This window comes from Parus major, chromosome 5 (genome assembly GCF_001522545.3).
Source record: "Parus major isolate Abel chromosome 5, Parus_major1.1, whole genome shotgun sequence".
Lineage (NCBI taxonomy): Eukaryota > Metazoa > Chordata > Aves > Passeriformes > Paridae > Parus > Parus major.
The window spans coordinates 4,896,920-4,922,146 of NC_031774.1; the positions used below are offsets into that span (position 1 = coordinate 4,896,920).

Genomic DNA, 25,227 nt, shown 5'->3' on the forward strand with positions numbered 1-25,227 from the left:
AGTAAGCTAAGGCAACAGGTGCTGAATCTTGGCAAGATCTTAGAAAGCAAAATCGATTTGGGGTTTGTTATTTCAAGTGAGAACAGGTCAGATCATGTGGGGTGGGGCTTTTGCTAAGTCTGGGGTTTTTTTTTTCCTTTTTTAAATCTGGTCTTCTTGAAGCAAATTTACTGAAGAAACCCCTCTTATATTTGAGATGACAGTTTGTGTACTTTGAGTTACTTACTCAAATACTTAATTATTGTCAATATAAAAGCAGATCCCCTTATTTAATCTTATGTAGGAGGTAGCAAATATTTTAGGATATTTTCTTATAAAAACCTCGAAGGGGGATTTTAAGGGGCAAGGCTTAAATTATCCCTGGAATTGTGGGATAAAAAAAAAGGGGAAAACACAAAGCAAATGTATGTGATCTAATATTCTAAAATATTTTTGTTGCCCAATATTCCAGAGATTCTTTGTGTGTGTTTGCAGCTGTGCTTTGGCTGATGTAATTGATGTCAGCATGTTCAGTATAGAATAAGCTGGAAACCTCTGATTGCCTCTGTCCTTCCCCTGACTCCTGACATTTGGCTGATGTTATTCCCCCACGTGTAGGTGGACAAAGAGGAACGCTCCTGCTCAGTGGAGGCGCAAGGACAGACAGAAGCAACACACGGAGCACCTGCGACTGGACAATGACCAGAGAGAGGTGAAAATTGCTCAGCTCTAGAGATCTGATTGTTTTCTTTCCTAATTGCCTGAAAAATGCTCAGCAACCTTTATGAAATGTGTAGACAGTTACTTGCAGTTGATGTCTGCTCTCCCTTACGTGTATTTAATACAAATGAAGTAGCAGACCAAAAATACTTAATTTTCTTATTATGAAAGTTATGTAATTTTTGTCCCCTCTCAGGACAAAATGATATTTCACATATAGGAGAGTTCTCTGAAAATATAATCACATGATTTCAGGTTGTTCTGGGGTTGTTTTTTTTAAAGGGGATGAGTGGGAAGAGGGGAATTAATAGTTTTTAGCCATCTATTTTCCATCTCTAAATAACTTAGTTACCCTGTGCTTCTTTTGTGTATTTGATGGAGGAAAGATAACCACCTCTAGAGAGGGATTAATTTCATTCATCCTAAAATCAGGAGCATTGCCCTTTGGAGTTGGCTAAGTGTCTTCTGTAGACCATAATAAATGTCTTAAGGTGACAAAGTGAGAGAGCACCTCATTGCTAAGGTGAGAATGTGAAGCCCACCCATACTGTCACATTTGTGTCTGCCTGTTTCTATACAGCACAGTCTGATGCTGATTTACCCACCTTCTGACCTGATAAACATCTCTCACCACTGCTCCTACAGCTGACACAGTTTTTCTTTGTGGTGGTTTTGACAGCTCTGAGTGAACCAATTACTGTATAGTTTCTGATTCAAACTGTTACCACCAGGTGTTGATTTATGGGTGATTCCAAGAATAGTCAAAATATTAGAGGTTTTTGTTTGTTTACTAACCCCAGAGTTTTGCTTTTGTTTGTGTGTTGTTCATTAAACACAATATTCTCTTGCCTTGTTAAATATCCTTAGAAAAAGCTTGATTTTGAATTTTAAAGGAGTAGTAGTCTTGTGTCTGTTAGGATAGTGTTGTGAAACTCAAGTGTGTTTGTTCAGTTTGTCCTTTTATGGTAGTGATGGATTTAATTGCCTTCCTAGTGCACTCATTTCCAGAATTTACTTACTGGTTTGTTAAAATTTTGTTGAATTATAGTGTCATCTCTGTCATCCATAACCATGTAACAGAAAAATATCTGCATAATAAAAAACCTCTTTGAGTAGTTTCTGGCTCTGACATGTTCCATATGCTCAGATAACTCAAAAGTGCTTTTTACTTAGATGTAACAGAAATGAATAGTAGATGATTTCTAACCTCATTACTGTGCTAAACAACACAATTGTTAAAGCATGTAAACTTCTGAGCTAATTACAAAGGCAAAAATCTACCTCTGGTCTCTGGGGTGTTTTGTTTGTTTTAGTTTTTAACTGATTCCTCACAAGTTCATTTCCTATAGGAGTTATTCTGTCTCAAAAGGCAAGTAATATCTGAGGAATAAATATTTTAAAATACATGCTCAGCTGGAGGTACCAAGTGCCAGTGGGAATGGTGCTGTCTTTTAGGGGTTTATGCTGTACCTCTTTGATGACATAATGGTCATTGGACACTGACCCCTTCTCTGGGTGAACCTCAGACTTCCACAGTAAATTTGAGAGTGGGGAGGGATCTCTTCTGAGATGAACACTGGGGTCAGGCTGAGCAGGAGGTGTCAAACTGCAGCGTTGGGAGTTTTAAACAAATAGAAACTTCGCGGCAGCCAACAAAAATCTGTGTAATTGAGACTTTTTACTTGCAAACATTTGTGCCCAGTGGAGGGCAGACTTTACACCAATCCACTGATTTAACACCATCTTTTCTTTTTTCCTTTCAGATTCATTACTTATGAATTTATTTTTATGTTGAATGCTTTGAAGTTCTGCATTGTATTATGTCTTCACTCTTTTCCTTTTCTGTTTTGCATGCTCACTTTTATTACTTCATATGTGCTTACCTCTTTCACTTTACATCTGCTTGGCTTTTTGCTACCAACTTATCCTGCCAGCACCTGGACTTTTCCATGTCAGAGCTTCAGTTGCAGTTATGTTTAGACTGGGACCAGCATGATTGGCCCTTCATGCCCTCTATAAAATCTGTGTCAGAGCATTATCTGGTATGTCCAATGCACATTATGACTGTAATCATAGTTCTGGATAAAGATGCATAATTAAATGTATATATCATAGCTCTTTAGTGCAAGGCTAGTGGAGAAGGTGGGGTTTTCCCTCTGTTGTGTTAGACAGATTTCTTCACTGACATTTCAGTTAGTCATTATTTCAATGTAAGCTAGAGAGGTTTCCTGTTAATTTCATGTATGTACTAATCCTGAATATTCCATCAGTTTCTGTAAAGGACTTTCTTTCTATCACTAATTCTCAGTTAGCTGTGCCCCAACCAACCTGTGGTCGCCTGGCTTCCAAAATATTTGTCATACCACTCTTGTCTCTGGGGTGAAAACAATGGCAGCTCCTTGATGGCAGTAATAGGAGCAGAAGAGCTCTTTCGAGTAGAGTGGGTTCAGGAAATAATTTTCCTCAAAAATGCAGCTGGTTCACAGCTGAGTGATGTTGCTATCATTTGCATTTTGCAGCTGCTTCCTGAAAGAGCAAAGTTTCCTTGCAGCCCCCATGTAGACCAGTCTGCCACTTGAATAGTCTTGGTCTGAGTAGTTTCTGCAAATTTTCATTTGAATGAAAAATATAAGGAGACAATTAGCAGTGGTGCAGGGAGTAACTGAATCTCTATGCATCTGAATATCCTTGGCAGTTTGTATTGTGTTTCTGTAATTCAGCAGCCTGTGTTCTGATACTGTATAGACAATATAAATGGGGATTTGACCTCTGGTGAAATAGCAATTTTAAGTCTCTCAGCCCTAAATAATATTGGATATAAAAAGGGTCCTGTTCTTAAAGAGGATGTGACCCTTTCCTCCTCACTCCAGAGGTGTGGGTTATAAAGATAAGTTCACCTTCTTCTCTCAGCCAAGTAGTCTCACTTGCACTTTTGTCTGTGTTTGTGCATTTCCTCCCTCAATCCAGAAATACATCCAAGAAGCCAGGAATCTGGGCAGCACCATCCGGCAGCCCAAGCTCTCTAACCTCTCTCCATCAGTAATTGCACAAACAAACTGGAAGTTTGTAGAGGGCTTGTTGAAGGAATGCCGAAATAAGGTAAGACAGAATAATTCTGCTCTCCTGCCCCTCATATCCATCATTTCTGGACCATTTTGTATCCAGTATGTTCAAACCCCCCCACTTTTCTGCCAGCTGTTTCTGCTTTATCCTTAGAAGGATTTTTGCATGGTGGTGAGAAATTAACGAAGTGATAATGTATTCAGAAATTCTGCAAGGAGCAGAGACTTTATCAAGCAGATTTATGATAGAGATTGAACATTCTGAAGGGTCTTTACCATCCTGCTGCCCAAGACTATTATAGCACATTTCAGTTACAACTAGTGAGACAGTACTATTTCAACAAGAGTGAATAGTCCAAAGGAGAGGCTTGTGGTGAAAATACAGCAGCTTTTCTCATAATTACATTTCTGAGGTGTAACTTTTTAAGCACTTAACAAAGAAATCTGACATTAGTTTGTAGACATGCTTCACCAGTATATATTTGACAACATGTTAATCTGAAGTAAATGGTAATGTTTATAAAAATACAGCAAAGAGAATAATTATGAAATAGACACATTCTTGCCTAAAGTCAGTGGAGGTACTGCATGAGTAGTTATATGATACTCATACTACTATATGAGTAGTTATATACAATTTTTAAAAAAAATATATACAACTTTTCATAAAACTAAGTTTGCATAAAAAATATTTAATATGTGCATCTACTTCTGATTTCATTTTATGGAACTGTCCAAGTAATTAATCCCATCCCTTAATAGAGGCACAATAGATGGTGAAAGGTTTTGAAGGTAGACTTGTCTCTGTGACAGTGAGAAATTGCCAGAGGGAATGAGGGGGAGAAGCAGCTAGGGACTAACTTGGACTTCTTAATCTCCACCAAGACTGTGCAGAGGGCTTAAGGGAGTATTCCATATTTGAAAGTGAGTCTAGAATAGGAACAAAAATGAAAAAAGTGTTTAAGAGATGAGTGGAACTGATTCCCTCACCATTTTTTTCCTCCAGTTGGTTGTATGATGAATATATTGTGGCTGGAAGACTCTACGTCCAGAGCTGGTGAAAGTTTTGTTGGCCAGTATGAAATTTGGTACAGTTTAGGAGAATATGGCTCGTGGGGAAGCTCAAGAGATGCACCCCAGAATGGGTTTGGTTTAATCCAAAGGCCTTTCTGGCAGAACAGCATCTCCCAGGAGTGACAATACCCGTGCTACTTGGGAACACTTGGATGCATTCACCTCCCCTGGGAGGAGGTGGACGAAGTGTCCTGCTCTTGTCTTGCATCCAGTACTCACCAGGCTTCAAAACTACCCAAGATCTGTTTTGTGGCCTTGCTGCTGAGCATCCAGCTTGTTAATGTGTGACCTGCTGTTCCCTTTGTTGGGGTTACTCTGTGGAGGATGATGTGCCCATTTGCAAACCCTTTCTTAGAAAAACAGATCAGCATTGGTGCTGTCCTGCCTTGAAAACCAGGGATAAAAGAAGTACAGTTCTGCACTAATGCCAGAAATATATATATACAGCCAGTTTTTCTGCCAAAACTTTGTTGTCATGTGCTTTATTGGTCATTTAAAAAGTGACCTTGGAAATTCCTGGGAGAGATTTACCTCTCATTTGCCTTGTCCTTTTTGAGACTAAGAGGATGCTGGTTGAGAAAATGGGTCGAGAAGCTGTGGAGCTTGGTCATGGTGAAGTGAATATCACAGGAGTGGAAGAGAACACCCTGATAGCCAGTCTGTGTGACCTCTTAGAAAGAATATGGAGCCATGGTCTGCAAGTCAAACAGGTGAGGAATAAATATTCCTGTACATTGCAGAGCACACTTTCCTGAAGTTCTATTATGCTTTCTCTCTCTCTGCTTTCAGAGGACACCTTTAGTGTATATGTAGATGTGTTAAAATACTTGTGTGTCCCCCCCAGACCTTTTTATGTCAGTTCCTACCCTCTTGTCTGTCTCCATGTTGTGGGGTATGTGCAAGGGTACCTGTAGATGTGTTCCACAGATGACTTCTTGGAAGAATCTCCATTTAACCCGGGGTTTTTTGTTTAGTTTGGTGTGTTTTGGTAGGTTTTTTTTTTTTTAATAGGGTGGTGAAAAAAACCTATTGCTGTGTTCTTAATATTTTTGTAAATGAAGTTGCATAGGTTACCGGGCAGCATATCCTAAAGGTGCTCTTAGTGGGATGGGGGAATTGTTTTCCTGAAGGATAATTTAGTGCTTCAAAGTAACAGTCTTGCTATTTTGGTTCTTTCTGAGTGATGTAGGGGTACTTAAATTATGGTTACAAGATCACTAGCTAGAGATGTTGGGGTTTTGTATGAAATTAATAACTGTTTTGCTCTTCTGTTTGGAGTCCCTTGTGGGACAACATGGAGTTTGGAGGGCCTTTACCAACTTCTCCCTTGTACAAAGGAGTAGCAAGGGTGAAGAAGATTGACCTTTTTTTGAAGGAATATGTGTTCATAGTCCAGACAACTGTAATCCAGTATCTCTGTTCCCAGCACCCAAACACCAGTGTTTAACTCTGCTCTCCTTCAAACTATACAACAGTTTTCTATGTGAAGATTTATCATGTGATTCTCTCCCTTCCCTCTTGTATATCACTTAGGATAGAAGCTGTACTGCTTTCGTCTTAGAAGACAGAGCATCAGTATACTCTGCTTCAACCCAGATTTGGGCCTTTCAGACCACCAGACGGCCAACCCTTCATAAGGTTAATGCTTTGGATTGATTGCAGATGTTGGCAAACAGTGCTGAATGGTGGAATAAATAGAGTGGTGGAATAGAATAGAGGCCTGATGGAGGAAGTGCAGTGTATCTCATAATATGATCCAGAGTTTAAAAAAATAAAAAGTAAAAAAGCACCACCAGTTCTCTGTGTGCTCTGGCCTTTATGAAATATGCAAAAGCCTGCTGTTTCATACATTGATTTTATTTGATTTTTCAATAATGAGCCAAGGAAGACTCTTCTTTCTCAACTGACCATAGTAATGAGGATGGCTTTCCTTCCACCAATCCCTGCTTTTACCTCTTCCCTGCTGATGAACCCCAGTAGTCCTACATTAGCTACCTACTGATTTTTCCACGTGCAAAGGGAATCCATGCCTTCCGTTCTCCCGAGCAATGCAGGGGAGCTGTGATGTAGGATCTAATGACTGAAGTAGTCTGGACTTTCAGAAGGCCTTGGTTATTCCCTTGCCCATTCTCTGTCCCTCTGCTTTCCTTAGGCTGTCTTCCTTCCCCTTATAGATCCAGCTTGCATCATCATTGCTATTTGGTGAAGTTAAAGGAGAGGTCCACGGTGCTGAAGGAGCGGGCAGACACTGCATGAGTTCTCACATTCATCATGGTTGTTGACATTGATTTGCTGCAGGATCCTTTGTTGCTGCTTTCTGTGATCTGTTGCAGCTCTCCTTGCCATGGCAGCTGGTTGCTGAACACTAGACTGTGTGTGCATGTGTGTGTTTATTGGGAGAAAACACAGTTTTGGATGTAACTCTTTGCTGGGTGATATTTTCATGTTCTTTTTTTTATCTGTTTATAATAAGACTTGTAGTTTTGGCTTTCCGTGTTGGATCTGTCAGGTACGCACAAGACACAATGGATTTTTTTATATCCTCACCACTGAATGCATATTTTTCATAGATTTCTGTCAGCACAGATGTTGCAGACACTCTAGGATTTATTCTTCTGGAGGCATGCCACTTCTGGAATAAACCCTCATGATCAGTAATTCTTTATGTCAACTGTTGGGAGCTATAGGATGGCAATGGTTAGAGATTTTTAAATATAGTTTAAAAAACTTTTAAAGATGAACCATCATTGCTGCTCTTCTGGGAAGGCACTTAGATAATTTTAGGTTAAATTGATAGTGCAGAATTGACAACTATTGCTTTACAGTCATGGTTTCTTTCTGCACAAAGCTGTAAATAAAAATACGGCCTTATAATATGACAGCTTTTCTGAAACGCAGAATTGCTAGATCTTTACTGGGATTTCAGGTTAATACAGTCATTTAGGAAGATAAGTAATACTAATTATCTGTAAGTAAGTCCAATTGATGTGCTGGAAAGCCTGTGTTTGCTTACTGCTGCCTTTCTGCAGGTTTGGAAGCTTTTGGTTTATTATGTGAAATATTTTATGGCGAATCCAAGAATCTTTAGAGCTTCCAAGTAAAAGATTTCCTCACTCTCTGCTTTAAGCAAGGGTTTAAGAAAGCAACATAATGAGCATGGTGCACCTTTTTACATCATTTGATGGATTCAACTTGGTGTAAATACAGCATCCCAAATTCTAACTTTTAAGTTGGGGTGTTTTTGCTGATAACCTTTCACTGTTCTGCTTATATTTTGGGATATCTTACTGTGGTTTTGATTATCCAGGTGCTTTGTGTGATGAAATTGAGGGGACTCTTTTGAGGGTGTAAAAATGGGCAGCATTTATCCATAGCTCTGAATTACCCTGAAGGGAGCAGGGCTTGGCCTGGGTGTGTCTTGCTCAGGCTGGCTCTGTCTCTTGTCATTTCCCTGCTGGAGAAGCAGGCAGGGAGAGACCCACAGGACAGGTCACAGCCTCAGATTTAAAACTCCACATTCACACAGCATTTTACAAGCCTTTGAATTTTTTCTTGTCATGGTAATGAGCTAAGAGGGAAGGAGTTCCTTTGACTTTTTCCTGTTACCAGAACCATTTGATCCCAGTAGTCTGACTCTTGCTTTTCCTTCTCAGCCTCTTTACAGCTCCCAAGCGCCTCCAACTGTGTCTTGTTTTTGGCTTTTACCACTGAGTTTATAGGGAGAAACATCTTTAAAGCAAGTTTTTGTCATGGCTGATATTTTCTTTTCTTTTTTTTTTTTTTTTTTTTTTAATTCAAGCTGGTAGTGATTTCTTTAACTAATATTTTTTAATTTTAGGGAAAGTCTGCTTTGTGGTCTCATCTGTTACATTACCTAGAAAACAGACAAAGAAGAACCACATCAGGCAGCTTCAGTACCTCAGGTAAGATTGGCATCTGCTGGAAGAAGATGAATAAAAGCTGTAAGAGCTGCCTGCAGATTTACACCATACAGGGTTTTCTTCCCTTGGAAATACCTTCACTCAATATAACTGAATTAAGTGTTACACCTGCTGTAGGTTTAATATGGGCCTGGTGTATTATCTCAATATATTTTATGAAAAATAAACTGGTTTGTATTGACCCCACTTGTTTGGGTCTGGGATCTGGCTACCATGGTAGTCAGAAACCAGAAATAGCTGATGCTTCAGAGATAGGCTTTAAAATGGGTTGCTCTGGTACATCATCCTCCATGTGACACACAGGCTCTGCATGACTGGCAGAGCAAATGATCTTATGGGTGGGGGAGGAAAACAAGTATAAGCACATAAAATTGTGCTGTACAGCCTGAAGTTTTACATTATGGCTTGAAAAACAACTGAACAGGAGGCTTATTTTTTAAAACATAAGCTGAAGAAACGTATTTTTGTTGTATCAAGTGTTGCAGTAGAAGCAATATTGTACATAAGATCCACTGATAATATATTTCTAGGATTATTACTGTAATCCTTAAACATTACTTCAGGGGCATAGGATATAGATTTGGAGAGAACAATAGGTTTGGGGGAGGCAGTGGGTACCTTTTTTATTTAAAGCTGCTGTAAGCAAAGATTTGAACATTAGTAACATGCACAAGATCCTGTAAGCAATCAAAACCATAGGTTTGGAAATTTTATGGTCTCCTGACTGTCCCTTAGTTCTTAGTGGTTTTGTATATTAGAATAAGTCACAATCAGTTCTATGCTTTCTGACATGGGATTTAGGGCATGTTGATTGTATTCAACATAGAACTTCATTCTGGAGTGGAATTTGAAAGATAAGAGTAATTATCTTGCTTGAAAACCCCAAAATGCTGTATTTAAAAAACAGTGGTGCTACAGGCATGTGCAGGGTAATAGCTCAGTAAGCACAGGAGGTATGGAGTACTGGGTACTCCATATGTTTATATGTATATGTTTATAATATAAACATATTTAACACTGTTCTCAGGTGTCAACAGTGCCAGCCAGGGTTACTTACACAGCAAGAAAACATGGTAGTCTTTAGAAAGACTAATTCACTGAATTTATTTTTTAATTACTAATTTGATTAGTATAGGTCTTAGGCTGTTTGATGTCATACCAATTTCAGCTGAATCTAAGCTCAGTAAAGTGTTGGTGCTCACTGTGTGCTGATCTATAGAACCATCTGTGTAGCATATTAGATTTTCATGTCATTTGGAGTGGAAATACACCACAGTACCTTCACAGAGTCACCAGTAATACAAAAGTGCAAATTGGTGTTAATTTACCTTCTTTTTTTACATTGATTTTAGAATCTTTAGGTGGATTTCTGCTAACAAGAAATTGTTTTCTTCTGAATCTAGGAATACTTCTTGATTCAGAAAGACGAAAATCTGATACAAGTCCAGCCATGTCACCTCTCAGAATCTCTCTCATCCAGGATATGAGGTGAGTTTGAACTGTTAAACAACCCAGAAACCCCCCTGAGATTTGCACACTTGTTTCTGTGTCTACTGTGCACCATCCAGAAAAGCCTGTGTTTCCTGCAGCAGGAGGGGGCTGTGGGGAAGGAACCTGTTGAACCATTTAAAAGTAGATAGTTCAGTGTTTTCATTGACCTTTACAGAAATAGGTTTCATACTGAGGAGGTTTTATATTGTCAGAGGTATTAACTTACGGAAATAACACGACAGAGATTTCGTATTTCTAACATTTTGTGTATTGGTTTATTTCCACAGAGGTGAGGGAGTAGTGTTTGTGTTTTCCCAGTCATTGCTGAGTTGGTTGCATAGTTCTGAGACCACTTTTGCTTCCTAGGGAAGAAAGCAGTTTAAAGAACTTGTTTGATCTAAAGAATGGGTTTACCTAACATTCAGTACTGTAGTGTGAACAAAACTGCAGGTTCTGCCCAATGCCTTCTTTTCAGTACACTGAAAAATGCAATATGCAGAACTTCTGAAACAACCTTCACAAAAATTTTCTATTCCTTCTTTTTTCTACTCCCTCTTTTTTCTTTCAGCATCCATTTTTTTCAGTAGGGAGGAATTAATTGAGGATTTGCTTGTCTTATTAAAATATACCATTTGTGTCTTGTGTGCAAGAAAAGCTTCTCCTGAGCATGCAAAGACAATATTTAATTTTCCAAAGCATCCACCCATAAATATTGCAGTGATAAGGTCCAGAATGAGTCCTAAATCATGTGAGACAATGGGCCTGGCATAGAATTTTGTAAATAGGGCACTGCATTGCAGATATTTCTTTTTCAGGCTCTTATTCTCTTTGAGCTAGATTGCAGGGATTTTTTTTTAAATTATGTTGAATATTAAGGTGATTGTTTCTTTTTCCTAAAATTTACCTGATATTTTGTGTTCTTTGGGAAACTTCAGCCTAGCTTGGTTCAAAAGAACTGTCGTGCTTTGACAATACCAAGCATGTCTTTTTCTTTTTCTTTTTTTTACAGGCATATCCAGAACATAAGTGAGATCAAAACAGATGTTGGCAAGGCCAGAGCCTGGGTTCGCCTCTCTATGGAAAAGAAGTTGCTTTCTAGGCATCTGAAACAGTTGCTTTCAGATCATGAACTCACAAAGTAAGATGGTTTATCTTGGGCAAAGCTTTTAAAAAAATTAAAATCTGTATAATAGTTTGGTTTCAAAAATCCAGATGTGCCTATTTTTGGATCTGCTTAGCAGTGTGCAGAAGGCACAGAACAAACTGGCCTTCCAAGTGTGTGAGCTGTTTGGGAATTAGGATTCAATGCTGAGGTTCTTCACATGTGTTTTTACATTTATAGCCTGCTTAACAGCATAAGGTGAATTGCTTTCCTAATAGTCACATACAGTGTTTACTGTGTGGAAATGAAAGCCATAGTAATTGTCATTAACTTTAATTGAAGATTTCTTTCTGGAGACAGCTTAACCTATGCTGTCTGCTCTTCCTTTCCTCTCCTTCCACTCACCAACTTCCAAGGAATTTCTTCCCCAATCCCCCTGAAGCCCAACAGCTAATTATTTGAGATTTGCTTTGTCTTGTGTTATCTTGGACTTTCTGATGAAGCTGTGGCCTTCAGTGAATAAGGAAAAGCTGAAGGATGGAACAAGGACAGCTAATAATTCTACCTGTATCTCCAAATTAAGGTTAAGCCTCTCCAGTGAAGTCAACAGTTCAGATCAGGTTAAATTTAGCAGTGCTTGTCCCATGCAGAGCAAGTGCTGTGAGAGGGCTTTCCACACACCACCACACTCCATGTACCCCCACAAAAGAAAATGAAAAAAAAACCTCTTTAAACACTAGCCAGTGTACTCTTCATCTGTCAGGCAGATTCTGCAGCAAAATATGTTTAAAATGAAAATGACAAAGGAATAACTTCTACTGGATGACATCAATTCTCTGTAATCTCCTGTGCTGTGTGCTGGGTATTTAGGTATCCTACTTAGAGAGCTGTTCTAGGCAGTATGGTTTGAAAGTGTGCCCCACTTGTTTTTAGTAGAAGCAGTGCCAAGTTCAGTGGGGTACTAAAAGTAATGGTGCTACTTTTGCCATTTTACAGTTAACAAGATGGTGTGTTGTTCTTTTCTGAAGCAGCTGTTAGATGTTTTAATTATCCCATTCTCTTTACTTGACATTTGTTAACAAATGTAAGGAAAATGTAACATGCTTGATTTCTTTCTAGTCTGCAAAAGGAACGGAGAGAAATCACATGGCTTCACTCTCCTGAGACCTTTATGTGCTCAGGGAAACAGAGAAACCTTACCCTTTGAAGGGACAGGACAGCACATACCCTGACAGGCTGTCAAACATGTGATTCAGATTGTGCAAATGAAACTCCCACATGGGCACCTGTGAGATTTTTGTGGCTTTGCCACTCTTGTGGCTACAGGCAGGTCAGGTTAATTTAAGGCTTGTTCTCTTTATTTTCATTGAACATTTCCTATCAGTCTCTAGTGTTAGGTTTGTTATGTGAGAACATGCCTTTATGTTGATTATCATTGATTTGTTTTGCAAGTTTCTGTCTTGTGACTTGCTGACTTTTTTGTAAATTGATACCTGAAATTGAGAGGAGTTGTCAGGATGCCCTCCTGGCAGGAATGTCCTATCCATGGCTGTGTCAACATTTCTAATACCTAATTCCTGCATTCTTGAGGGTTTAGATATTCCTGCAGTATCAGTTGTGTTTTGATATATTTTGGTGTGCTCTTCTTTTGAGATTATTCCCAACACTTTTATTATGTATTGGTTGCCACTTTTACATGCCTATCATTTTGGTTATGTCAGGAGCTGTATACTATCAACACTGAAACTATTCCCTGGATTAATGTGCAGGTTATTGTAGGCCCTGGGTGATCACCTATAGCCAAATACAAGCCCCAGTTTTTGCCTTATGTCCTTTGGGAACAGTCTTCTGTCATACATCATGTGCTGGAAAACTCTCCCATGGCACCCTCTGCTCAGAAGTAACTTAGGAGAGTTCTCTTTACTTCAGTTCTGTCATTTTACATGGTCAAAAGAAGTCAGAATGTTTTTTGAGAAAGTACAAAATTCCTTTTTCCATCTTGGGGTGTTTTTGGGTGGGAGAAGACCCTTAGACCAAATGTTACATTTGAGGGGTGGAAGATAATGAGAACTGGACTGATTCACTTTGGAGATGTCAGCCTTGCAGAGAGAGTCAGTGTATCTTGGCACACTGAAAACTCTTGACTCTCCCAGTATCACTTCTCATTTGTAATCTCTTGCCCATTATTCACAGTGTACCTAATAAATTTGCACAGTAGAAAACATTTCACTGAAAACATCTTGTTACTGTGACAGATTATGTGTTGTGGTTTGCTTTGTCAGAAAACTCTACAAGCGTTATGCATTCCTCCGCTGCGATGATGAAAAAGAACAATTCCTGTATCATCTCCTGTCATTCAATGCTGTTGATTACTTTTGCTTTACCAATGTTTTCACAACAATCTGTAAGTATTTGCTTTCCCTGCAGCTCTGATTTCCAGATTTGGTTGAGTCCTTGTCCAAAATTCTAAACAGCTCTGAGCAACATGCCCTAATATAATTGTTCTGCTTTTCTTCCCTGGGATCCATCTGTGTGTGCTGTATTGTTGTTTTTGTGATCTTCTCTGGTGGGCAGGAGTTTCTTTCTCTGTCCCTTTTGTTTCTAACTTGGTAAAATACATAGCTCTAATAATTCTAGCTGGGGGTGAGTTCTCAGCTGAATTTTTTGTGATGGGCTTGTTTGCATGATACTGAATAAGCATAGTTTGGGTTGTTCACTATCAAGGTAAGAATATTAATGCATGCTGGGAATTAAAAACTTTCCTATTTTGTGCTCAGGTTACTTTGCTGCATGCATGTCACTGGGTTTGGGGTAACAATGAAATGCCTGTTGAGGGCTGCATCAGAGCTCCTCAATGTATTTTTAAATTTTTTTCTTCTAGTTGTTAAAAAGATACCCTAGAGAAACTTTTAAGCTATTGTTGATGCTTAAGTGTGTTGCAGAGTTCTCAAAGATCTGTGTGCCTGCTGCCACAGGACCTCATTGGGAGGGAAAAATAAGGAAAGACTTTAGCAAGGCTAATAAAATTGGGGGTGGGATATGTGAAAGGACTACCTTTGGTAGTGTTTTGTGATTCATGCTTGTGTGTATGAAAGACAAAGCCAACAGACATCCAAGGAAAATAACTTTAGGTCTTGCAGGCAAGTTCTGGATAACATGAAAATCTGGTCTGCTGGATGCAGTTAAATTGTCACTTACTTTAGGACTATCAGCACAGAAAATAAAAAGGGAAACATTTTAATTCATTCTTAAATGCTATTAGCATTGGGCTTTTATGAAAATCCAACCACCAAATGCTTTCTCGAGGGCACTGACAGCTGAGGAGATGCTGAGGGAGAAATGCATTAAACGCCTCAGCTGAAAAGCCCTGACTGTAATCTGCTTATGCACTATGAAAGAAGGGCAGAAAGCCAAGAAACACAGTGACCATTCAGAGAATTGGATTTTATTATAAAAGGTTGGTTAACAGAGGGCTGTGCAGGAGATGCTGGGTGGTGGAAGAGCATATGCCTCAAGAGGCAGAGGAAGGACTGCAGCTCAGGTGATACTGCATGGAATTACTCACAGGTAGACCTGGGGACCAGAAAGCCTTTGTACATATGTATGGTGCTATTCAGAAGGGTAAAAATTTGCTGGTTCTTCTAAGAAATTGCTAAGTGCTAAAGTTAGCATAACTTAGAGTGGCATGGCAGAGAGAAATTTGCAGCATTATGCTGCATTTTCACTGGATTTGTTCAGCCACGGTAGTGAATGCTGCCATCCCATGCCTGTAAAAAAAAGGCTGCAGTTAGTACCTGAGTGGGACCTGGGGGAAGTTGTGCAGTGTGCTGAGCTACAGTGCAGTCCTGAATACAGGAATGTCATGTCTTTACTTCCTTGTCACTAAGCTGAGGATAAGTAACCATCTTTGTGCCATGTTGTGAGGTTGGTAAATAAAAAGGGATTACACTCATAGGCAGGCATTATTCCATCCAGATTTCTTTCTTCACTCGACACTGTTCTGCTGTCAGCTCTACTTCTTAGTGGCTGCTGTGTATGTGTATGGTTCCCCATTGTCAGTCAGTGCTCAGTGTGCAAGTGTCAGCATGATTAAATAGGATCTCTGATGTTCTTCTAACATTTCATGGTACTGCAGTGCTGTTTTACAACTTTATCCCTCTCTTTACTAAAGAGGTTACATAATTATTCTTCTGCATTTTTAAAGTGTTCTTTCTCTTGTGTTTGCAGTGATACCATACCATATATTGATTGTTCCCAGCAAGAAACTTGGTGGCTCAATGTTCACAGCCAATCCTTGGATCTGTATTTCTGGGGAACTGGGTGAAACAGGAGTCCTGCAGATTCCCAGGAATGTATTAGAAATGACTTTTGAGGTTTGTATTACTTGATACAAAACCCAATTTGGATGTTCTGTTTGTTCAGTTTTGAATTCTCCCCTTGCTGTACCACCTTGCCATACATGTCCTGTCTTTGTGGTTAGTCACAGATAGTTTGTGCCTGTGTATAGCACATTTAACTTATATTTAATAGCATGGAGAACAAAATGACTGACAATTCCTTAGTGCAAGGGATAGACAAGACTGTCTTTTATGTTACAACTGTGGGAGGTGTCATATCCTCGTCTGTTGGAAAACAAAGACGTGATTCTGCTCTGATTTTTGCATGTGTATTGTGTGCATTGGGTAAAATGGAATTGAAAGATCTAGTTCAGCTGATATGCTCTGTGCAGATCAAAATAGTATTTAACAAAGCAAGCAAACAAACAAAAACAAGTAAAGCTGTCTACCACTAAAAAGCCCAGAACCAACCATGCAGTCAGAAACAGAAAACACATTTCTGAGTTTCTATCTGTGCACTTTCTCTAATGATTTACTGCCCCAACATGCTACTTATTTTCAGTTTCCTCTGACAAACTCTTTGTTTAATTTGCAGTGCCAGAACCTGGGAAAACTGACCACAGTGCAAATAGGACATGATAATTCAGGACTGTATGCCAAGTGGCTTGTGGAATACGTTATGGTCAGAAATGAAATAACAGGGCATACTTACAAGTAAGTATCATCCTGACATTTCATGTGGGGTAAGTAGAATTTCTGCAGGGAGCTGGCACAGTAGGGCTTGTTTGATTAGAAAGGTCTGATCTCCTGGGACTCTGTGTCTACAGTTGCCTCGACCTGAAGGCACAGAAAGATTGTTTGGCTGCTGGCATTAAACAAATCGTGGTTCTTATGAGTTCAAACAGGGTTTGTAGTTTGCAGATGTTCATGTCTCATATCAGTGTGTTGGTGGAGAGGATGAGTTCACTGCTGTGCAGCTTAGAAATAATCCACCTTGAGCCCAAGGAAGAAACAGCAAGTCAGAGCTTGCTGCTTACCAAATACAGGTGGTATTTTATATTAGGACTGGGTATTCCAGGTACTATAGAGACACCTTGGGACACAAGCTGGAACACAAGGCCTTGTGAGTGTTAGAAACCTGTGTTTGCATGGGGAAAGTAAAGGAACCAAATTTCCAGTGAGAATTAAATTTATTTGTGTTAGATACAGCATAGTTTGGTGCCCTGTCCTTTGTTTAGAGGAACTGTCATGCTCACACTGATGTCAAATTGGTGGGTAAGTCCCCTCAGCTCTCCATGCCAGTTCATTTGTAATTAAATGAAGAGGAAAGATTCTATTTTTGGATGCTGTTCAGTTTTCCAATTAAGCTGATTAAACTGCCATCAACATTGGTTCAGAGAAAGTGATAATGAGCAAATGAGCATGTGTGCTTTCTAGTGTCTGGTTTAATACCCCAATTCAGTAGAAGTACTGGTGTGCTGGCATTTATGCATGTTTGGGTTGTGGGGTTTTTCTGCAGCTGGCCTGCTATGAGCATATTCAGTGTATTTCTTCACCCACCTAGAGGGTGTAGCAGGATTTTCCCTTTTATCCATTTTTCCTCAAATCATGTGCTACATATGGGACTCAAGCAAAATCTGATTTGTGGATGGATCATCTACTGCAATACTCACCACAAACTTGGAACAGAAAGGCTGTTTCACTTTTGCTGCCTGTGCTGGTAAAAGCCAAAGCCAAGACTTTGTTATTTGTTGCTGGATGAATGAAGTCTTTCTAATAACCATGCTAGCAGGATTTGGGCTTTAGGCAACTGCAGTTGAAAGTCTTTGGCATGGAACTGAATCTACACCGATCCATGTATTTATCTCCTCAATGTTCTTAGGTTTCCTTGTGGAAGGTGGCTTGGGAAGGGAATGGATGATGGCAGCTTAGAGAGGATCCTGGTGGGAGAGCTGCTGACTTCCCACACTGAGGCTGATGAGCGGCAGTGCCGAACCCCTCCCCTGCAGCAGTCTCCAAGCATGATCAGGAGATTTGTCACTATCTCACCAAACAATAAGCCAAGTGAGTGCTGGGGGTTGTCTTGTCTTGTCCTGTTCTGTGTCATCACCTGAGGGTTTGCAAGCACAACTGGAGTTTGGAGAGGACCTGTGAAACTCAGCCCAGTGTCTTGCTTGAGCTCCAGCTAACTTCCAAATTACAATCCTGGGCATCCTGTTCTGTCTACTTAAGTTTTGAAATCTGAAAGGATGTCAAATGTGTCTGTGCTCCTGGTCTAGTGGTGTTTTTTGTATTGCCCTTCACCTGTGGAATGAATGCTATGGAAGAAGGTAGAAATTTGCTGCCTTTTCTCTGTCTGTCTTTCATGGATGAAGAGTCTTGCTAGTGGTTCCTGTTCAGACTTCTCTTTAGTTGCTGTTGAGGTCAGTGTTCTGTTGTTGTCTTATTCCTGATAAATCAGGTGATTACTTTGTTCCCAACCATACTTGGGTTTGCAGGGAAACTACCACAGGAAGTATTTCCAGGATGCCCAGATTTGTGAGTCCTAAACAATGCAAAGCTCCTTTTCTTAGCTTTGGGTCCTGGTCTGAAAATTCACATAATATATAAAAGCACTTTCCACTGTTGGTATTTTGAAACAGCACAGTGTTAACTTCAGTATAAAACCATGCCATCTCCATTCCTCCTCAACAATAAATAAAAGTAGAGTTGGGTTTCAATTAGTCAAAGCCCAGCACTGTTTCCCTAACAGAATGAGTTATATTGGTTTGTGCTCCTCTGCTGTACTTTGTGCTGTGTCATAACCCTCACACAGAAGTACAACTTCTGAAGCTGTACCTGGATGTATTTTTGTGTTTTGCAGAGTTAAATACTGGTCAGATACAAGAAGCTATTGGTGAAGCTGTTAATGGTATTGTCAAGCATTTCCACAAGCCAGAGAAGGAGGTGAGGGGTTGTTGTCTGTGTAATGGCACTCCTGTCCTAAAACTCTCATTAGTAAACATGACAGAATATATAGCAGAAATAACTAAACTGAATGAACAGCCATGTGCTTGAAAATTCCTTAACTGGAGGAAAAATGAGATACTGAGACTGTACCACTAAGATGGTACAGCCTCAAATACCTCTTTTTTTGCTGCTAACTGGAGCATTCTGTTAAATGTTAACATTCTGGTATTGGAAACTGTGGTGTTGGTCAAATTGTGCAAAGGACTCTACTCATACTCTGTCAAGAACACTGCCTCCTGTTTCGTTTGTTCTGAATTAACTGACATTTTACATCTGCATTGAGTTCTAAGTAGGTTTTTTTGGTGTCTGTTTTGCATTATCCTTGCTGCTTAAAACATGAAAACCCATGAGCCACTGGAAAAAAAGGGAAAGAAACAAAGGCCACCCTGAAAACACCCAAATCCCCCAAGCAAGTGAGGCAGAAGTGCTCTTAAAGACTCTTTTGCATTACACATGTAATCAATCAACTGACACAGCAGTGATTTTTTGAAGCTAACATTAAGTATCATGCCCCTGTCAAATCATTAGAGTCCAGCCCTTGTGAGCCAGAGAGGTGTGGAGCAATGCTGGATCTGTATGGATGGCTCTCGTGAATTTTTTAGATAGGTCCTCCCATTCCTGTAACACTTGACTTCTAAATTCATTGTGGCATGACAAATTAATATCCAGTGTAATTCTAGTCAGTGTCACACTGATAACAATCTCAAGTGGTCATGCACTGGTTTTGCAAAATAGAATTTACCATCATGTGCTGAAGAACTTCGTTTTTTACTGAACATTAAATGTTGTTTTTGATAAGCAATCAGAGGTACCTGCTACACTGCATCTGTGGTCACTATTACTTAAAAAGAGGAAAATATTTTCCTAATTTTTTGTAGTGATCATTGTTACAGATAAAACCTGCTCATTGTCTTGGCCTGTTTGAGGCATCATTTGATGATGATGATGATGGAGCCCTGATGATGATGAGGAATGCTTTCCTCAGCCTCATTCTTTGTGAAGTCAATCCACTTTTGAATGCTCAGGACTTGTGAGAACTGGGCCATCTTCTCTGGGGTCACTGTTTGATAGCAGTTTTAAACTTCAGGCATCTGTTTATTAAAAAACTTAATGGGACACCTATGTCCCAGAGTCCCAAGGTGAGGTGATGAGTGTGCTTTCTGTGTGTGCTGGCAGAGAGGCAGCCTGACCCTGCTGCTGTGTGGAGAAAGTGGACTTGTTTCAGCTCTTGAGCAAGTGTTCCAGCACGGATTTAAATCACCAAGACTCTTCAAGAACGTCTTCATTTGGGATTTTTTAGGTAAGTGGGAGGATGACATCCCAGAGCCTGTGTGTATCTTTGAAATACACCCAGCTGTGTTCCTTATCACTGCTGTTGTGTCTTGGCTGCTGTGAAGAGCAGACTTTTTGGAGGCATCTCAGCAGCTGAATTGCCATGAGAGGTCTTACCTGTTTGTACTCTCATGAGAGAGAGCCTCTGTCTTCTGCCAAAGCTGACTCTGTACTTAAACCAGTAACATTTCCTTCTAGCAGTAATAGTGTAAAAGAAACTTTCTTACTGAGGAGGAGGTACATAAATAGAGTGGTGAATTGACCTAGGGTAACCTTGTTCTTAATTGAGCACAGTGAAAGCAAGAAATCACACTTGCAGGAGGTTGAGTTGTCTTTCAGAGCACAGCAGATGGATCTAGTTGCTGTACTAGTAAAAAACAAACTGGACATTGAAAAAAAGGGTTATAAGCATGATTCTTGCACACAGTAGTCTAGATCCCTTGACACAAAGCTAAATAAATCGTGTTCACAAACACATTTTAAAAAAGGAATTAATTTTCATAATGCTTCTATATTTTGAGTAGGTACTTTAACATTGCTGTTCCCCTTGTATGATCATTTGAGTGCAATCAAATTCAGTAGATAGGTGAACCTCTTTAGCTTTGTGCAGAGGGAAGGAAGTGGAATCCCAGTTTTATACAGGGGGAACACAGGACTGAATCAAATAGAGGAAAAAAAGTGCCTAAAAGTAATGATTCAGGAACTTCATGGATAAGCATTGATCTGAGGCCTTTCAATTTTAATTCTCTCCTAAATGCACTGATGAAACTTCTTTATCTCCCATCATTCTTTTAAGAAAAAGCACAAACATACTATGAGACCCTTGAGCAGAACGAGATGGTCCCAGAAGAGAACTGGCAGACAAGGGCCAGGAATTTCTGTCGCTTTATCACTGCTATCAACAACACCCCTAGAAACATTGGGAAGGATGGCAAGTTTCAGATGCTGGTGTGTCTTGGAGCCAGGTACAAAGAAACTTCTTTATATTGTTGTTGTTGTTGTTATTGATGTTTTAATGGAATGAAAAAGATGTTGCCCAAGAGACAGTTACTCCTCATTCCCTGTCTCATAAAGATAAGTGGAGAACATGGTAGGTTTGCTTAAAAGCAAAGAAGAAAAATCATGTTTGTGCAGATGTGAAATTAACTTGGCTTTATTTTTATTCCCAAACTGCCCACTGGCACCTTGTCAGAGACCACCTTTTGCACCACTGGATCGCCCTGCTTGCAGACTGCCCCATTACAGCCCAGATGTATGAGGACATAGCCCTGATTAAGGATCACACGCTGGTGAATTCTTTGATTCGGGTGCTGCAGACCTTGCAGGAGTTCAACATCACCCTGGAGGCATCTCTTGTCAAAGGAATCGACATCTGACCTCCTGCCCCACAGGAAAAACTGTCTTTATAAACACAAAAAAAAAGCAACAAGGAGTGAATCTCGTTAGTATGCAAAAGTTCTGTCTTGCCAGTACATTGTATCGTGAACTTGTTCATGGCCCAAAAATGCAACTTAGACTTCTCTTGAAGGAAACTCCAGAAATAGTACAGGCAAATGGATAGAAGCTGTAAACTCAATGTAAAAAAGAGGATTTTGGTATAAATCTATTTTAGAGTTTATTTGCTGATTTGCTTTTTACACACTTTCATGTGAAAGAGATAGAGATGAGTATTGTGCAGCTTATTTTAAAGCTGCAGTATTTCCTTGCCATAGAAAATGTGCAGTGGGCCTTTCAGCATTCTGTGAACTTGCCTTCAGATATGCTGTATGTCATAGACCCCAGTGTATACACTCCATTTCTGCTGAGAAGGTCATTCTATAGTTTTTAAACTAATATTTTATATATTAACATTATTACCAATGTTTGATTTTTAAGGTGTTGGGTCATGTTCTGCTGCAAGGGAACTACAGATCTGATCTGTGCTTTTTTTTAAATAGCTCCAAAGCACTGATTTGTCAACAATTATTTTTTTCCTTTATTTTTGTTGTCAGTATTATTTTTAGTGAAATCCAGGAGACTGAACCGTGAAATGTCCAGAGATCAAAGTAATATTTTTCATATTGGTACGTAATTGCACAGAAGAAGAAATTAAGTCTGTTTTTTAACTGATGTTTTTTATTTATTTAACCTATCATTGTGTTTTGTAAGTTTGTCTTTTAAAAAAAATCTTCTATGATACAACTGGCTATATTATGTTGCAATTCAGAATTTACAGTGTAGCCCACTTAAATGAAAAACCTGGAATAATTGTTCATAACACAAGAACCTTTCCACTAAAGCAAGCCTTTTGAAGCTTGGTATATGGTTGCTGCTGGTAATTCTCTTAACTGCTAATAAAGAGGGACATGAGTTCCCCAGATGCCAGATGACTAAATAAAGATCTTTATGCCCCATCTAAAATAATAACAGTATACCTTACTAACAAGTATAAGGATTTCTTAATGTTTCTGAAAAGACAGTTTTCCTTTTGAGTGCATATGTCTTGGATCCCATTGTCACAGTCTGCTTAGTTTGGGATGCTTTTGTTTTTAGCAAAGAAAGTTTAGTCCATTTCTACTATGAAACACAAACATTTTGAAAGCTTAATTTATTGGAGATCTGGAACTTGGCAAATGCCTAAAGGCATCTCTGTTCATTTGAATCCTCTGATAAAAATCTCTTTGAAATGAATATGTGACTTAAGAACAGGCTGATTTATCAGCATCACAAATTACTGTACAGAAGTTCAGGGCTGTGTATTTAAGAGGTCTCCACTGTATAAACTTATCTCAGTATTGTTTCTCTTTGGAAAAGCAGAGTCCCAAGTTTTTTGGTTCATACAGTGTTGTAGCACTTTTACCTTACCTACAGCTTAGTCCCATCTTGTGATAGTTTTATTTCCATAATTTATGAGTATAGCACATGTATTAAATTTTTGACTATTTTTACTTTTGTCCTATTTATTTCATTATTAAATGGAGAAGTTCCTTTGTCACTACTTATCAGAGCAAGATTCTTCTTTGATTTCACAGTAGCATTAGGAAAATGTGAGGGGGATGTCTGAGCCACTCCTCACATGGGGTGGGTGTGAATTCTTTCACAGCTTACAGGAGCATTTCACAGAAGTATTCTCTGTGTGTGCAGGTTTGGTTTTGTTGGTGGTTTTTAAATTTTTCTTCCTGCCTTGGAAGGGCAAAAATAAAGAACAGTTATACTGCATTCTAAGTATTTCATGTATTCAACTTGATATGTTGGGATAGTATTTTTACCCCTGCTCTAAATTGTTTATGCATTACTAATACAAAAATTTTTTTTTTTTTGGTGTTGCTTCATCTATCTTGAAAATTACTTACTAGACCTGTATATTTCACAGGGATATTAACTAAGAAAGGAAGGTTCCATATTTTGACCTTAGCAGAAGAGTTGATCCTGTTAAAATCATCTATCTCATAGTATTAAGGATGGATTAATTTTATCTTGCATGAGGTAATTACCCTGAACTAAGGTTCTTTTTTATTTTTAGGTTTTTTTCCTTTCCTTACACAAGTTTACCTAGGAAAACATGATACCATTGGCTTAATGACTGTTCTGTTGCAGATTGTTTTGCCCTCATTAGGACACAGATACCTGGGATGGGCAGAGGCTGGGATTTGGTGTTTCCTTGGCTGGCTCATGGGATGATGCTGTGACAACACCCTGAGTGCTGCCTGCCCAGTGCAGAAGGAGGACACAGAGATCATCTTCCCAGCTCCTAGGTTACTTTATTCTCACAGGAAAAACCAGTTTGAGCTAGACCTCCTTCCTCCTCTCAGAGGACCTATGCTTAATCCTGTTAGGGTTCAAAGCACTTTCTGCTATGGGCTTGCAAGTGTGGAGGGCTTTGCTCCACTGACAGAGCAGTAGAGGGTTCTGAGATGCAGAAGAAGAAAAAAGCTGGTTTTGTTAGCTCCATAGGCAGCCAGGGAAGAGCAAGACATTAAATACAGGCTGTGCCAGGATTCTGGGAGGAGATTTGGCTGGTGTGGGTAAGAACAGTCCAGTCTGTAGGAGCAGGCACAATCCCTCACCACTGCAGTGTTCACCACAAGCCCACCCACTTCTCTCCTGGCTGTTCCTGTCAGCAGTCCCACAGCTTAGGGTCCAGCATTTGCTCTTGCCGTGCCATTCTGCTGAAATTTATAGGAACAAACAATGTAGTCAGCACCTTTTAATCCAGAGCTTTGTAAAATCCTTCTCCCTTTGTTCAGAGTAATGCAGTTTTAACTTTTGTTCCTTGTTACTTTTCCAAAATAAGACGGCAGGTTTGGTAGGTACAGTTAGTGTGGCTGTGCTGTTCTGTTGTTTGGTGGGGATTTTTTGGTAACAGTTAATGAGAAAATATAATCTTTTTAACAACACACATTCATTCTGGAGAGACAAATGCAGTGATAAAAAAAAAAAAAAAATAAGGGGTTCATCATGCAGTAAATGCATAGTGCTAAACTGGCCAAACATGTTTTCAGGGTCATACCTGATTTGGGAGGAAAAAATAGGCTATCAACTATCAATTATTTAGGCTTCTTTGGTTAATGCTATAATGATACTTTATACAAAATGAAAATGCAAATTAATAAAGACTTGGTTTAAATGTAATAAAATACTATGATGATAAGTTTATACAAAAAAAAAAGCCTTTACCTGCCATAAACTTTAACCACCTGATATTCTGTAGCTGAAAATATATTCATGAACTGGAGACTATTCCACAACTTTTTCCTTTACAAAGAGTATTTTTCAAACTGTTCAAATGGGACTTACTACTGGATGATCCATACTTTTTATGTGTTTTAAATTCATGAATATGTTAAGATTTCTGCAGTGAAACTATTCAGAGTTAACCTTTTTCTGTATATTGTCAAATGAATTTTGTCAGTAGTGAAGAGACTATAGGATACTTGAAAATACTTGAAGAAATTGTACACGTACTTCACATCTTTGTAGCTCTTTATTTTATACCTAGAGATTGGCTGTTAAACTAAGATAAAGCATCAATACCTTATAAACTATATATTTTACTACATGGGGAAATCACTGGCTTGTTTTTCTTAAGGGCCGTGTTGAAGTTTACATTATAATGACAAAACCAGGTACTGTTTTCCTTTTTTTATTTTTCCTGTGACATTTCAATCCATTGGACATTAAATGTGAATTGGATATACAAA

General features: G+C 39.1%; 1 protein-coding gene across 1 annotated transcript in view; it reads left to right on the forward strand.

Moving 5' to 3' along the window:
* DENND5A (DENN domain containing 5A) overlaps nucleotides 1-25,227 on the forward strand; it is a 47,854-nt gene extending 22,627 nt beyond the window's left edge. Inside the window, exons 11-26 of the mRNA XM_033514933.1 lie at nucleotides 598-691; nucleotides 2,634-2,741; nucleotides 3,667-3,798; nucleotides 5,393-5,545; nucleotides 6,369-6,473; nucleotides 8,674-8,758; nucleotides 10,180-10,264; nucleotides 11,277-11,405; nucleotides 13,652-13,773; nucleotides 15,597-15,742; nucleotides 16,302-16,420; nucleotides 17,589-17,770; nucleotides 18,570-18,652; nucleotides 19,892-20,015; nucleotides 20,844-21,012; nucleotides 21,240-25,227. Of these exons, the coding sequence (XP_033370824.1) occupies nucleotides 598-691; nucleotides 2,634-2,741; nucleotides 3,667-3,798; nucleotides 5,393-5,545; nucleotides 6,369-6,473; nucleotides 8,674-8,758; nucleotides 10,180-10,264; nucleotides 11,277-11,405; nucleotides 13,652-13,773; nucleotides 15,597-15,742; nucleotides 16,302-16,420; nucleotides 17,589-17,770; nucleotides 18,570-18,652; nucleotides 19,892-20,015; nucleotides 20,844-21,012; nucleotides 21,240-21,423 (2,020 nt within the window). The 3' untranslated portion in view covers nucleotides 21,424-25,227. The remainder of the gene's footprint in view (nucleotides 1-597; nucleotides 692-2,633; nucleotides 2,742-3,666; nucleotides 3,799-5,392; nucleotides 5,546-6,368; nucleotides 6,474-8,673; nucleotides 8,759-10,179; nucleotides 10,265-11,276; nucleotides 11,406-13,651; nucleotides 13,774-15,596; nucleotides 15,743-16,301; nucleotides 16,421-17,588; nucleotides 17,771-18,569; nucleotides 18,653-19,891; nucleotides 20,016-20,843; nucleotides 21,013-21,239) is intronic.